Source organism: Hemiscyllium ocellatum, chromosome 37, assembly GCF_020745735.1.
Source record: "Hemiscyllium ocellatum isolate sHemOce1 chromosome 37, sHemOce1.pat.X.cur, whole genome shotgun sequence".
In the NCBI taxonomy this organism is placed as follows: Eukaryota; Metazoa; Chordata; class Chondrichthyes; order Orectolobiformes; family Hemiscylliidae; genus Hemiscyllium; species Hemiscyllium ocellatum.
The window spans coordinates 43,747,433-43,761,691 of NC_083437.1; the positions used below are offsets into that span (position 1 = coordinate 43,747,433).

The window sequence follows — 14,259 nt, forward strand, 5'->3', positions numbered from 1 at the left end:
GCAGGTGTTTAGTTTCAGACAGAGTAACGTAGACCACTTGTTATAAAACGATTGACTGAGTTGACTTAAGCTACAGGGTGGCTTTGCATGTATCCTCTCCTCTGAAGCGGAGACTGAAATTAAAGAAAGGACTTTTCCTGTTAATTTAAGACAACATATAGGACTAACACTCAAATCAATAACTCAACTCTGCAACGTGGATAACAGTGAACCCTGATTATGACTTGTAACTTAGACCTCAATAAATCATGTGTTAATGTGAGATAAATATGAGATTGGAGTTCCAACCTGTGAAGAGAGCCAGAGCCCTGTCGCTGCCCTGACGTTCATTCTTTACTATGCTCTGGACTATCACGACCCACTTGGGACGATGCATTGCTATGGAGCCCCACTTATACTGGGACCATCACAAATGAAGTGCAATGAGAAAATGAAATGCAATAAAATAAACAGAAAGGGAACATAGGATTATTAACAGCCTGTGAAAGAAACTGGAAAGCAATTGTGAGCTAGCAGCATATTAACTTTGAATTCATTCAGAGAAGGACATTATGATAGTGTCAAACCATAACTGTTAATGAACAAACCAACCTAATTGCTGAAGTTCACCTAGAAATTTTTCTTGTCCATATTCTTCTATTCTTTGCTCCATTTAGTTATGCAGAATATTCACCTACCTCCAAGTGACCACAGTATGGCTAAATGATGACAAAAGACAAATAGTATTTTATGCAGTTTAATATCAATTTAAGTCAAATTTCATTATTCATGAATATTTTCGTACAAGCCCCTTGTTTACTGATTTTCATTTTTGATTATCCAGGTCCTCCTTTGAACGTAGCTTTGGCTATAGAAGTTGCCAGCATTGACCATATATCAGAAGCTAATATGGTAATGTTTGCTCTTTCCTTGTTTAAAAAGGTGTATGTGACACTGTGTTATTCACAACATAACAAAATAAACTAGTGTCTACAGTAAAATAGTGCTCTGAATAAGTAGAAGTCCCCATGAGATTGAAACAAAACCTTTGTTAGCAAAGTGGCAATCCTGTGTGAGAAACAAAAGTTTCCCAAATGATGCAGTAATATTATGGCTCTGCCTGGTGAGCAGATTGATGTTTTATACCTAAGCTGCGTCTGAATCAAGTGAATGTACGCTAATAACTGCACTCACACAAAAATAGAAAAGATAATGGAACAACTAAGGGAGCCATTAGTATTTTCTAACAGGAGTGCCAGGTAATGAAAGTAAATAGTCTCAAATTTTCTCTACTCTGCCCCAACCCTTGACATGGTGTGTTGTTAAAGGTCTCATTATGAATGAGGAAGCCATATAAATGTTTACTTTGTAACAAGTCTGTCACCATAATGTGCTTCCCTATGAAGCTTCTAAATTAAGCTATACACAGTCTCATGTATTTTTGTTGGATTTGACTTATGAATACATATGACAAAATGTTTTCAGTTCTTTAAGACAATGAGTGGCAGAGAATTCTTTACCCTCCTGAGACAGGACTGGGAACCCATTGAGCTCCATTTAAATTCTCAGCTTTTAATGAATAATTGATAGAACTTGGCCTACCACATCTGGGGTAACGTTTTTCACCATAAATTATCTGGTGTGGAATGATGATATAATAAGGCAGTCTGGTGAAACAGCTGTGTCCTGGTAAATGATGAGGGCATTACTCAGAATGAGATACCATGGCACCTCTGAATGTACAACAAAGAAACTTCATTGTGTCTTTTCCATTGAGAAGTGGATGACAGTGTATGTGGTGTTCTGGCCAATATTTTATCCACCAAAGCACCAGAACAAATTATCAGGCCATTTATCTCATCTGTTTTGTGTGATATTGTTTTGTCTATATTGGCAATCTGATGCAGTTTTGAGTAGACTGGATTCTCCTTCTTTATTGTGTGGTGCATGAGGCCATTGGCCTGTTTGGGTACTGTACTTACATGAACCATGAGTGCTCAAAGACCATGTCCCTGAATCAATGCATTGATAATATGGTTAATATGCTTTATGGTAGAAATTCTATACACTTGTAATCTCCATATTGCGACTGCCTTCTAAAATCTCTCATCACTGGTAGCTTCCTTGTGAATGGTAGGATTTACTCTGTGCACTAATTATATGTGGACTGTGTACCAATTCATAAAGAACACATTTGGAATCACGCTGCGCTGTGAAAATCTTTGCCAAAGGAATGAGTTGCCTAATGTTATGAACTCTGCTTGCACTTATTATTTAATAATCTTGTCTTTGAACATAAAAACAGTGAAATCTGAGGCATTAAGGCCCAGGGAATTGGTCACACACTATGGTTTTCAGGAATTAAGATAAGCAGAAGAAGATCAAACTATTTCAAATAGAGATCACTTTTAATTAGCAGATTTAGAAGCTATGATGTGCATTAAATTTGTATGTAATGTCAAACTGCAATGTATTGATTTGGAAGGTGGCCTAAAAATATTTTCAACCCTTTATTACCTTTGCCAACGTGGTCAAGCTTTGTTGTTCTTTTCTATTTTCAAGAATAGAATACCTAACTTGGTGCTCCTACCTGCCAGCATCTTCTATCTGTGATTCAAACCTGACCAATGTATGATAGTCTGATCATTTAAATGTATGGTTATAAAGTCACTCAGGATGATTCCTAGTGGCAAGTTTCCTTTATGTAAAAGGAAGTATATGCCTCAGCTTGTTGTGATTAATAGATCAGAATAGTTGAATGTTAATGTGATCCTGACCTTAGTCTCTTGATTTACAGGTTACAACCAGTGAAAGGGCTTTTCAAGAACACCGTTGTGAAGTTCCTGATCAGCACAATTTAATTATAGAAGTCTATATCTCAGTAGGGAAAATTAGTGACTTGTGTTATGTTAACTTTGATGATATGAGGGATGACTTACTAGTGGATTTTAAAATGATTAAAAGGTTTTATACGTGAGAATATTTCCTCTTGTAGGGAAGAGCAATACTAGCACCTATCAACATAAAGTCATTACCAAGAAATCCAGGCTGGAAATCAGAAACAAACGCCTTTACCTATAGATTATGAAATGTGGTGTGTGGTTGAAATGAATAGTATCGCTATATTTAAAGGGAAGTTCGACAAGCAGGTGAGGGAGAAGGGAATGAAGGGTTGGTAAATTTAGCTAAGGAAAGATGGAAGAAGACTTATGTGTAATGTAACAACCAGCACAGGCTGGTTGGGCTGAATTGCCTTTGTCTGTGCTGTGTGCAATCCAATGTATGTAAACATAAGCACTCCGACAGTCTTGCCCAACAATTCTTATATTAGCTAACTATAACATGCAACATACTGCAAAGATCATCAATGGGACTGAGTCAGTATACGTTGGCAGACGGATTCCAGTGTTGAATTTTACTCAGTCCTCAACTGAAAAGCATCAGAATATCTGCCTGTTCCGTGACCCTACAATAGCAACTCCATTCCTACACCGTGCTTTATTTTTACCTGGTTATCTAGCTTCTTCATAACTTTTCCATGTGCTCATTTAATTAAAAAATTACATTTGCATAGTATTTTTAACATAATGCAACATCCCAAGGCACTTCACAGGAACATTGCAGACCAATCTTCGACACAGAACCACATAAGGAAATGTTTGGATGATCAAAGGATTGGTCATGGAGTTGGGCTTTAAGAAGTTGCTTGGTTATAAATGCAAGATTGAGTGGCAGAATATTCTTATTCTGATGTAGGACTTGACCCCAGAACCCAAAGCCACTCACTGATCCATGGCTGATATACAAGCAACATTTTGGACCAGGCACTCGAGCACTGTCGAGAAATTTCTGAACTCTAAACTAAACTGAACATTGAAAGCTTTTTACCTCACACACAAGTTAACTTGTTTGAGTTACTTCTGGATATGGTGTGGGGACATTGATTAAGAAGGTTTTCAATTTAGATTTATCAATAAAAAGTAAACTTTAAAACACAAGCCACGGTCTCTTCTCTACCCCCACCCCAAACCCCAACCCCAACTCTGAACTTTGCTGTTAAGCATATGGTACCCCCAGTGCTGTGAGATTTTCAGTTTGATGAGTCATCTGCACCACCTTTCAGGAGGGTTCCAGCTGGGACACTGGTTGACTTCAGGCAGAATCTAATGCCAATGCTGACCACTTTAATATGTAGAGGCAATACTGTGTAAATAATTCAAGATAATAATTGGAAATACATATTTCTTCACGTCAGTTTGCTATTGTGCATGGTGTTTGCCAATGCCTGTCACTAGATTAAGAAATCCTTCAGATTTTCGTGATATGGCAATGCATATTAAATCTAAGAAAATGAATTATGACGTTGGTTTTCATGCTAAACAGAGAACCAAACACTAAATCAAACTGGTCTGACTCTTCCACTTTCCAAACATTGTGGAAAAATCTGGGTTTGTCCTCCTCATAGCAGCTATATGCAAAGTGACCAAACTCTCATTAGAAAACACTGTGATCCTGTGATTATTCAATAAGCAACAAACTGAGAACTGATTGAAACACTGTTTATAAAATTCTCTATGGTGAATGGGGACAGTTATGAAAGTAAAATACAGACATTGTCAATCTAAGAACAAACTCATCTGTGCACAGGCATTGCCTGACCTGCTGTGTGTTTACCGCATTTTCTGAAATCAGGGCGGTAAGGTAGCTGGCATTGTGGCATTGTTGGAAGCTTCCACTCAAAGCAAGTTTGACTGAGTAAACAATACCAACGGTTTCCCGTGGATTCAGAGATGTTTCAAAAACCCTTTGAGACAGGGACAGTCATTATATTGCACAGGGAGAACCTTTTTCAAATTGCATCAGTTTTTTTGCCACAACTCAAATGGGCACAGGTGGAAAATGTGGTGGAAACTGTCCCATTGAGTCTTCATTCTTAGAAAATGAATAATCTTTTGGTGTCCATTCAACTGGGCTTTGGAAGTAGCCACCCAAAAGAAGAAGACAGAAACAAGTAAGCTGTCTAATAATGAAGTGATAATCGTATAAAAGGGAAAGAATTTGCATTTATATGTTGCTAGTCACAGCCATGAGGCATCACAAAGCATTTTACAGCCAATTAAATGCTTTTGCAATACAGTCACTGTGGCAGTGTAGGAAATGCAGCGGTTAATTTGCACACAGCAAGCTTCTACAGATAATAATGTGGTAATGATTGGCTCATCTGTTTTTGTGACGTGGCTTCACAGATAAATATGGCCTAGGACGTAGGGATAACTCCCCCTGCTCTTCTTAAAAATAGGGCCATGGGATCAAAGTCCACCTAAATAGGCAGATGGGGCCTTGGCTTAATGTCTCCTCGAAAAGACAATACTTCAAACTGTGTAGCACTCTGTCACTGTTGCTGTGGAGTGCCAGCTTGGATTTTTCTGCACACACCCTGGCGTGAAACTTGAACCCAAACCTTCTGACTCAAAAATGAGAATGCAACCCACTGAGCCACTGCTGTTACCTCATATGTTGCATTTGACTGGCAATACTTCCACTTTACCATTGGAGTTGAAGTCATGTTAGTGTTACTAGCATTCAGCATAACTAAGGTCTGCATCGGCCTTCCAAAAATTCAACAACTCACACCACAGAATAGTCACTCCTCACTACTGCACTCCTTGCACAGTTTTGGAAAATGCAGATTTTTTTACCCAGCCTGGATAAAATGACCCCTCTACGGATCAGACAAAATCAGACACATATTGAAGAGTGATCATCTTATTTTCAAGTTTCTGAAACCACTTGTGGTTGAAAAGGAGCGTCTCAGTGAAACAGTAGAAAGTATAAAATGTTTATATTTATATAATATAGTGAGTGAGGTTAGCTACTATTTAATTTGTTTAGCTTTTTTTGTCTTTTGCGAACATATTTTCTCAATAAAGAATTTGTAAAAAAATGAGATGAAATTAATATCTCACACTAAGCAAAAGGAGAATTTGTTGATGTGAATGTTAATTATTTAATCCCTACAGACCTCAAACCTCTATAAAATTTTAAGTGCACATATTGCTGGTAAATCTGGTATCATACTCTTATTTGAGCTATTTCCTGTGTTCCTTTTGTCAGGAGTACACAATGACAGTTTTCCTCCGTCAGATCTGGAAAGACGAGCGGCTGTCATATAACCACACCAACAAGACCCTGGGCTTGGACAGCCGCTTTGTGGATAAACTGTGGTTACCAGATACATACATCGTGAACGCAAAGTCAGCCTGGTTTCATGATGTTACAGTAGAAAACAAACTCATCAGGCTTCAACCAAATGGAGTCATATTATACAGCATCAGGTTAGATTCAGTTTATCTTTCAGAAGTTAGGACGACCAAATCGAGATGAGTAAACCTTTAGAAATCTGTTTCAATAATCTGACCATTACATTGATAACTTCTGAATCTCTGCTGCTTGTAGTTTGTGTCCAATTCCCTGATTATTAATGTGTCTTGCCTATGCCTGAACTTTGGATATGAATTGCTATTAGACAGGATCCCAACTGGCAGTCCTGACCATTTCATTGTATGGAACTTGTAGCCAGTGTTCTGTTTGTGGGACAAAGAACAAAGAAAATTACAGGACAAGAACAGGCCTTTTGACCTTCCAAGCCTGCACCGATCCAGATCCTCTATCTAACCCTGCTGTCCATTTTCCAAGGATCTGTTTCCCTTTTCTGCCCGCACATTCATGTATCTGTCAAGATACATCTAGATACATGACTGCAACCAACAGAAATTTATAAACAATTCAGACATTTCCTTAGGCATTGTCAGGGCAAGTTGGATAAGTTAGCGTTTTATAAAACACAGGAACCTTTTGCAGTGTTATGCATAAAGTGTTATTCTGCTGCTAAGGTGCAGTTGTATTTGAGATGTCCTGTCCATCTCATCTAACTATTATCGAGACAAAGCATTTCCAGTACAATTGTAAATTAATTACCACTAGTGTGGGAAGGGAGTAAATTTACAATTGCTTGCAGATTTTCAGTTTTGGGTCAGAAAAAAGCAGCATGACTTGACCTTCTGTTTTAACACTTTGCAATATAACAGTTGAAGCGAGAATTCTAAAGTGTGGTGGACTCACATTTTATAAACAGATGTCTCACGGAAATATTCATGATGAATCATGGATTAGAATCAACAGCATAATCCTTAACTGTTTTCCTTTTGCCAGAATTACTTCCACAATTTCTTGTGATATGGATCTCACCAAGTACCCAATGGATGAGCAGGAATGCATGCTGGATCTGGAAAGTTGTGAGTTTATTTTATTCCCCGCTTCTTAGTTAATCTCAGGCACTGTGCAGTATTGAGGGACTGTGCGAGGGTTAGTGAGAGGTGCACTGAAAAGTGTTCCAGAGGATTAATAAGGAATATGTTGGAACATTTAAGTTGAGTGGATTTGGAAGTAATGAATAGATTTAGGCAACAGTTGAGCCCACTAATTCTGGAAGGAGAACATAGGGGACCATGGGGCGGTACGATTCTAAGGTGGGTCAGTTAGAAGCTCACCTCAGTTCTCTGGAACTTTGTTTTAGTAATTATAAAAGATGTTAACCCTTTGTGTCCTCCACCCTCATGTCTCTGTACACCAACCCATTCCATGGTTCCTCGTAACTTGTATGCCCCAATACTTGCCCCACTCCCTCCAAGGCCTCTTATATGTGCCATGCCAACACTGTAGCTACTCACCCAGTACTTACCATGGGCAGACCTCAGGAACCATGGGGAGATGGATGAAATAGAATAAACTTTTAAAAATCTAACACATCTCTCGAAGTACAGATTTAATGTGAAAAACCCTAGTTCATGTAAGTTAGAATTAGAATTAGGTTTATTGTCACATATGCTCACGTGAGTGCAGTGAACAGTTTACAACTCACCAATTACAGTGTCTCCTCAGGTGCAAAGGTACCTAGGTACAGATTCTTAGCTACAAAGTGGAAAAATAAAGGAACAAGTTAATCTTCACAGTCTTTCTTACTAAAAACTAGAAAAGCAAAGAAACACTGTTAACAGTCAATCCCACAGCCCAGAAGTGCCTGGCTATCCTGGGCTCACACTCCTCAGGGCTCAATTACCAACCACCCCTCCTTCAACACCACCATCTTCTCCCCCAACACCACCACACCACACCCCCCCTCCCACCACCCTCCCCCCCCAATACCACCATCATCCCCTCCCCCACCACTCTTCCCCCACCTCCACCCCCCTCACCATCTTCACCCTCTCCCCCACCACCACCACCTCTTCTCCAACACCACCACATCACACCCCCCCCCCCCACCACCACCACCCCTCCCCCACCACCACCCCCTCTCCCCCCCACCACCCCCTCTCCCCCCCCACCACCACCACCCTCTCCCGCCACCCTCCCCCACCACCCTCTCCCGCCACCCTCCCCCACCACCACCCCCTCCGCCACCACCACCCCCCACTCCCCCACCACCACCCCTCCCACCACCCCTCCCCCACTTCCCTCCACCACCTCCACCTCCTCCCTCACCACCTCCACCCTCTCCCCCTCCCCCACCACCACCACCTCTCCCACCACCTACCCCCACCACCACCCCTCTCTCTCCCACCACCACCCCTCTACCACCACCACCCTCTCCCCACCATCCTCTCCCCCACCACCACCCCTCTACCACCACCACCCTCTCCCCCACCACCCTCTCCCCCACCATCACCCCTCTACCACCACCACCCTCTTCCCCACCACCCTCTCCCCCACCACCGCCAGTACCACCATCACTTCCTTAGGTTTTCAAAACTGTTCAAGTGGTTATTTTCTTATAAAAACAAGCTTCTGTTTCTACCCCTAACCCTTCAATAATTTCTTAAATTATTAACAGTGATTCTAGATCACCTGCAGAGACCACCTTAGGTTTTGAAATTCATTCACAATGAGCAGCTCCTAGGGAAGAGTTAACAAATAAATCTATTGATAATGTTTTTAATCAATGTGTTCAGAGACATTATGACACATCTCTGGAGCAGAATGGGCTTTGAACTCAGGCTTCCTGGCTGTAAACTGGATACTACCACTGCAACACAAGAACCCCATCTAACAACACTATTGAAAATCTTTTTCATTAACCTATTTTTTCCAATCAGCCTGTTCAGAGATGTTATTACACCCCTCTGGAGCAGATGGGACTTGAGCATGAGCCTCCTGGCTCAGAGAGAAGAGCACTACCACTGCACCACCAGAGCCTTGTGTGATATATCTACTGAAACTATTGAGAACAGATTTCTATGAGCAGCCCTGCCACTCAAAGTAACCCAGCAATGATCCATCTTCTTTTCCACAATCACTTATCACTGTAATCCATCTGCATTTTGTAACAGTTTTAAAAACTTTACATTATGAAAGTTAAGCAGACCTTATCTGCCCTTCAAAAGGTATTAACTATATTATACAATTACTGAATAAATTTACAGTTCAGACCCTTGCAACAGCCAAACTGAGATCTGTTTGAACTCAACACTAAGTTTGAAAGGCCCTGCAGACTTCAGGTTTCCCTTCTACCCCTGCCCTCTTCTCCCTACTGGCAAAAGTTGGATGTGTCAAAGGTTAGAACCTCCACATCCAGGAACTCATCTGCCATTTTTAAAGGTTCAATTCCACAAAAATCAAGCCCTTAACGTGTAGCAGTCAAAGGGTCAAATGAAGGGTGTCCTTATGTGTGTGAGGGGTGGGGAGTGTGGTGAAGCCAAATGTAACTAAGAGGTTGATGACAGCATTGGTGCTAAGTTTACAGATGAAATAAAGATACGTGGAGGGACAGGTAGTGAGGGGGGAGTGGGGAGTTGCAGAAGGACTTCGACAGACTAGGAGAGTGAACAAAGAAGTGGCAGATGGAATACAATGTGAGGAAGTGTGAGGTTATATATTTTGCTAGGAAGAACAGAGGCGTGGACTATTTTCTAAATGGAAAAAGGCTTCAGAAATCTAAAACACAAAGTTTGGACGTCATGTTGCTGCTGTACAGGACATTGGTGAGGCCATTTCTTTGTAATACTGCATTCATTTGTGGTCTTCCTTCTATAGAAAAGATGTTGTTAATCTTGAAACAGTTCAAAAAAGATAAACAAGATGTTGCTGGTGTTGGAGGGGTTTAAGCTATAGGGAGAGGCTGAACAGGCTGGGGCTGTTTTCTCTGGAGCATTGGAGGCTGAAGGGTAACCTTATACAGTCGGTTCTGATATAACACAATAGTTCAATTCTCGTGCAATCTCACTTTATAGGAAAATCGTGCTATAGCCACACCATTTAAACTAATAGATGGAACCAGAATTGCATTATAACCAATACAGGCAGGAAAAGTTAATATTCTGCAAATAACAGTCTAAGTTCTTCAATCACATTAAAGCCAATTTGTGTTGATGGAACACATGTTATAGCAGAATCGTCTGTAGAGGTCTATAAAATCATGAGGGGCAAGGATGGGATAAATAGCTAAGAGTAAGGGAGTCCAAAACCAAAAGGTATAGGTTTAAAGTGAGAGGGGAAAGATTTAAAAGGAACCTGAGGGGCAACTTTTTTACACAGAGGTGGTGCATATATGGAATAAGCTGCCCAGAGGAAGTGGTAGAGGCTGGTACAATAACAACATTTAAAAGGCATCTGGATGGGTATATGAATAGAAAGGGTTTAGAAGGATATGGGCCAAATGCTGGCAAATGTGACTAGATCAGTTTAGGATATCTGATTGGCATGGACAAGTTGGACCGAAGGGTCTGTTCCCATGCTGTATAACTCGATCACTCAATGAATGTTGTACTGGTGTTTGAGAGGTCCAGATCCTGGGGATGAAGAGCTTGTCATATGAGGAGCAGTTGAGGACTTGGGTCTGAACTCAATTGAGTTTGGAAGGATGATGGGGGATTTCATTGAAACTTACAGAATACTGAGAACCCTGGATTGAGTGGACGTGGAGAAGATGTTTCCACTAGTAAGAGAGGCTAGGACCTGAGGGCATGCCTCAGAGTAAAGGCTGGGGCTATTTTCTCTGGAGCATTGGAGGCTGAAGAGTGACCTTATACAGTTGGTTCTGATATAGCCCTTTATAACTGAGATAAGGAGGAATTTCTTCAGCCAGAGGGTAGTGAATCTGTGGATCTCATTGCCACAGAGAGCCATAGAGGCCAAATCATTGATTATAATTAAGAAAGTGATGGATAGGTTCTTGGTTATTAAGGGGATCAATGGTTATTAGGTGAAGGCAGAAGAACAGAGTTGAGAAACATATCAGCTATGATCAAATGGCGGACCAGACTTGATGGGCCGAATGTCCTAATTCTGCTCCTGTATCTTATGTGCTTACCTTATTAAGGGGTGCACTAGAAGTTATGAATGCAGGAGAAGCTACCTGGTTGCATTATCATACTTCTGATTAGTACACAGAGGAAGTATAAACAAGGGCCCAAGAGTTTATCCCTATTACAACTGAGACAATCTATCCAACAGACGAATCATTTCAGACAGCTAGTTAGCAATTAGTTTTATTGGATTTGTAGTTTAAAAGCATTGTATTGTTTGAGAATAGTACAATTTTATTACAAATACCTCACATACTTCTGTTGCTTAACTGTAGCCCAGCTATATCTTCGTTGTTGTCCCAGAAGTGGCTGAGCAACCTGTAAACAAGGGACAACTCAAGAATATGCTTTGTGCCACCCTTTCCATTCTAAGAAGAAGTGAGATAAATGGAGTCTATTTAAAGTAACTCTTGATGTCAGTTGACAGGATTCTCTCCTTATCTCAGGCAAGATATTATTGCCATAGAGGGAGGCCAGTGAACCCTCACCAGCCTTGTTCCCCTGGATGGTGGGAGTGTTCTGTGAAGAGAGATTGTGCAAACTGGACCTGTATTCTCTAGAGTAAAAAATGAGGTCTGCAGATGCTGGAGATCACAGCTGCAAATGTGTTGCTGGTCAAAGCACAGCAGGCCAGGCAGCATCTCAGGAATAGTAATTCGAGGTTTCGAGCATAGGGCTTATGCTCGAAACGTCGAATTCTCTATTCCTGAGATGCTGCCTGGCCTGCTGTGCTTTGACCAGCAACACATTTGCAGCTGTATTCTCTAGAGTTTTGAAGAATGAGAGGTGATCTCAGTTAGAATTGGAATTAGGTTTTATTGTAACTGACAAGATACCTGAAGGGACAGACAGGTAGATGGAATTAAAATGTTTCCCTGTTTTTGTGGAGACTAGAACTATGGGGCACAATGTAAAAATAAGGGGATGCCACTTCAGACTGAGATGAGGAGCAATTTCTTTACCCTGAGGGTTGTGAACTCTTGGAATGCTGCATCACAGGGGATTGTGGAAGCTCAGACTTTGATTCTTTTAGAGATTAGTAGTTTTCTAATTACTAGTGGTGTACACATTTACAAGGATGGGATGGAAAAAAGGCTTTGAAGCATTCAATCATCCATGATCGTATTGAATAATAAGGCAGGCAGGAGGGGTTGAATGGCCGACTCCTGTTCCTATGGTGAGATGGTTGTAGTGATACTTTGTAAACAGAACATAGAACATAGAACAGTACAGCACCGAACAGGCCCTTCAGCCCACGATGTTGTGCCAACCACTGATCCTCATGTATGCCCCCTCAAATTTCTGTGACCATATGCATGTCCAGCAGTCTCTTAAATGTCCCCAATGACCTTGCCTCCACAACTGCTGCTGGCAACGCATTCCATGCTCTCACAACTCTCTGTGTAAAGAACCCGCCTCTGACATCCCCTCTATACTTTCCTCCAACCAACTTAAAACTATGACCCCTCATGTTAGCCATTTCTGCCCTGGGAAATAGTCTCTGGCTATCGAATCTATGTATGCCTCTCATTATCCTGTATACCTCGACTCGGTCCCCTCTTCTCCTCCTTTTCTCCAATGAAAAAAGTTCTAGCTCAGTCAACCTCTCTTCGTAAGATAAGCCCTCCAGTCCAGGCAGCATCCTGGTAAACCTCCTCCGAACCCTCTCCAAAGCATCCACATCTTTCCTATGATAGGGCGACCAGAACTGGACACAGTATTCCAAGTGCGGTCTAATCAAAGTTTTATAGAGGTGCAACAAGATATCATGACTCTTAAACTCAATCACCCTGTTAATGAAAGCCAAAACACCATATGCTTTCTTAATAACCCTGTCCACTTGGGTGGCCATTTTAAAGGATCTATGTATCTGCAACCCAAAATCCCTCTGTTCGTCCACACTGCCAAGAATCCTATCCTTAATCCTGTACTCAGCTTTCAAATTCGACCTTCCAAAATGCATCACCTCGCATTTATCCAGGTTGACCTCCATCTGCCACCCCTCAGCCTATCTCTACATCCTGTCAATGTCCCACTGCAGCCTACAACAGCCCTCTATACTGTCAACGACACCTCCAATCTTTGTGTCATCTGCAAACTTGCCGACCCATCCTTCAATCCCCTTATCCAAGTCATTAGTAAAAACTACAAACAACAGAGGCCAAAGGACAGAGTCCTGTGGAACACCACTCACCACTGACTTCCAGGCAGAATATTTTCCTTCTACTACCACTCGCTGTCTTCTGTTGGCCAGCCAATTCTGTATCCAGACAGCTAAGTTCCCCTGTATCCCATTCCTCCTGACCTTCTGAATGAGCCTACCATGAGGAACCTTATCAAATGCCTTGCTGAAGTCCATATACACCACATCCACAGCTCGACCCTCTTCAACTTTTCTAGTCACATCCTCAAAGAACTCGATAAGGTTTGTGAGGCATGACCTGCCCCTCACAAAGCCGCGTTGACTGCATTTAATCAAGCCATACTCTTCCAGATGGTCATAAATCCTATCCCTCAGAATCCTTTCTAATACCTTGCAGACGACAGACGTGAGACTTACTGGTCTGTAATTGCCGGGGATTTCCCTATTTCCTTTCTTGAAGAGAGGAATTACATTTGCCTCTCTCCAGTCCTCAGGTACGACTCCAGTGGAGAGCGAGGATGAAAAGATCTTCACAAGTGGCGAAGCAATTACATTTCTTGTTTCCCAAAGCAGCCGAGGACAAATCTGGTCTGGGCCTGGCGACTTGTCAATCTTAATGTTTGACAAAATTTTCAGCATATCAGCTTCCTCTATTTCTATCCATTCCAGCATGCACACCTGCTCTTCAAAGGTTTCATTCTCTACAAAGTTTGTTTCTTTCGTAAAGACAGAAGTAAAAAACTCATTTAGGGCTTCCCCTACCTCCTCAGACTC

At 41.5% G+C, this 14,259-nt stretch overlaps 1 protein-coding gene across 1 annotated transcript in view; it reads left to right on the forward strand.

Moving 5' to 3' along the window:
* The window catches only part of gabrd (gamma-aminobutyric acid type A receptor subunit delta), a 56,124-nt gene that overhangs the window by 27,145 nt on the left and 14,720 nt on the right, over positions 1-14,259 (forward strand). Inside the window, exons 3-5 of the mRNA XM_060851829.1 lie at positions 824-891; positions 6,094-6,314; positions 7,192-7,274. Of these exons, the coding sequence (XP_060707812.1) occupies positions 824-891; positions 6,094-6,314; positions 7,192-7,274 (372 nt within the window). The remainder of the gene's footprint in view (positions 1-823; positions 892-6,093; positions 6,315-7,191; positions 7,275-14,259) is intronic.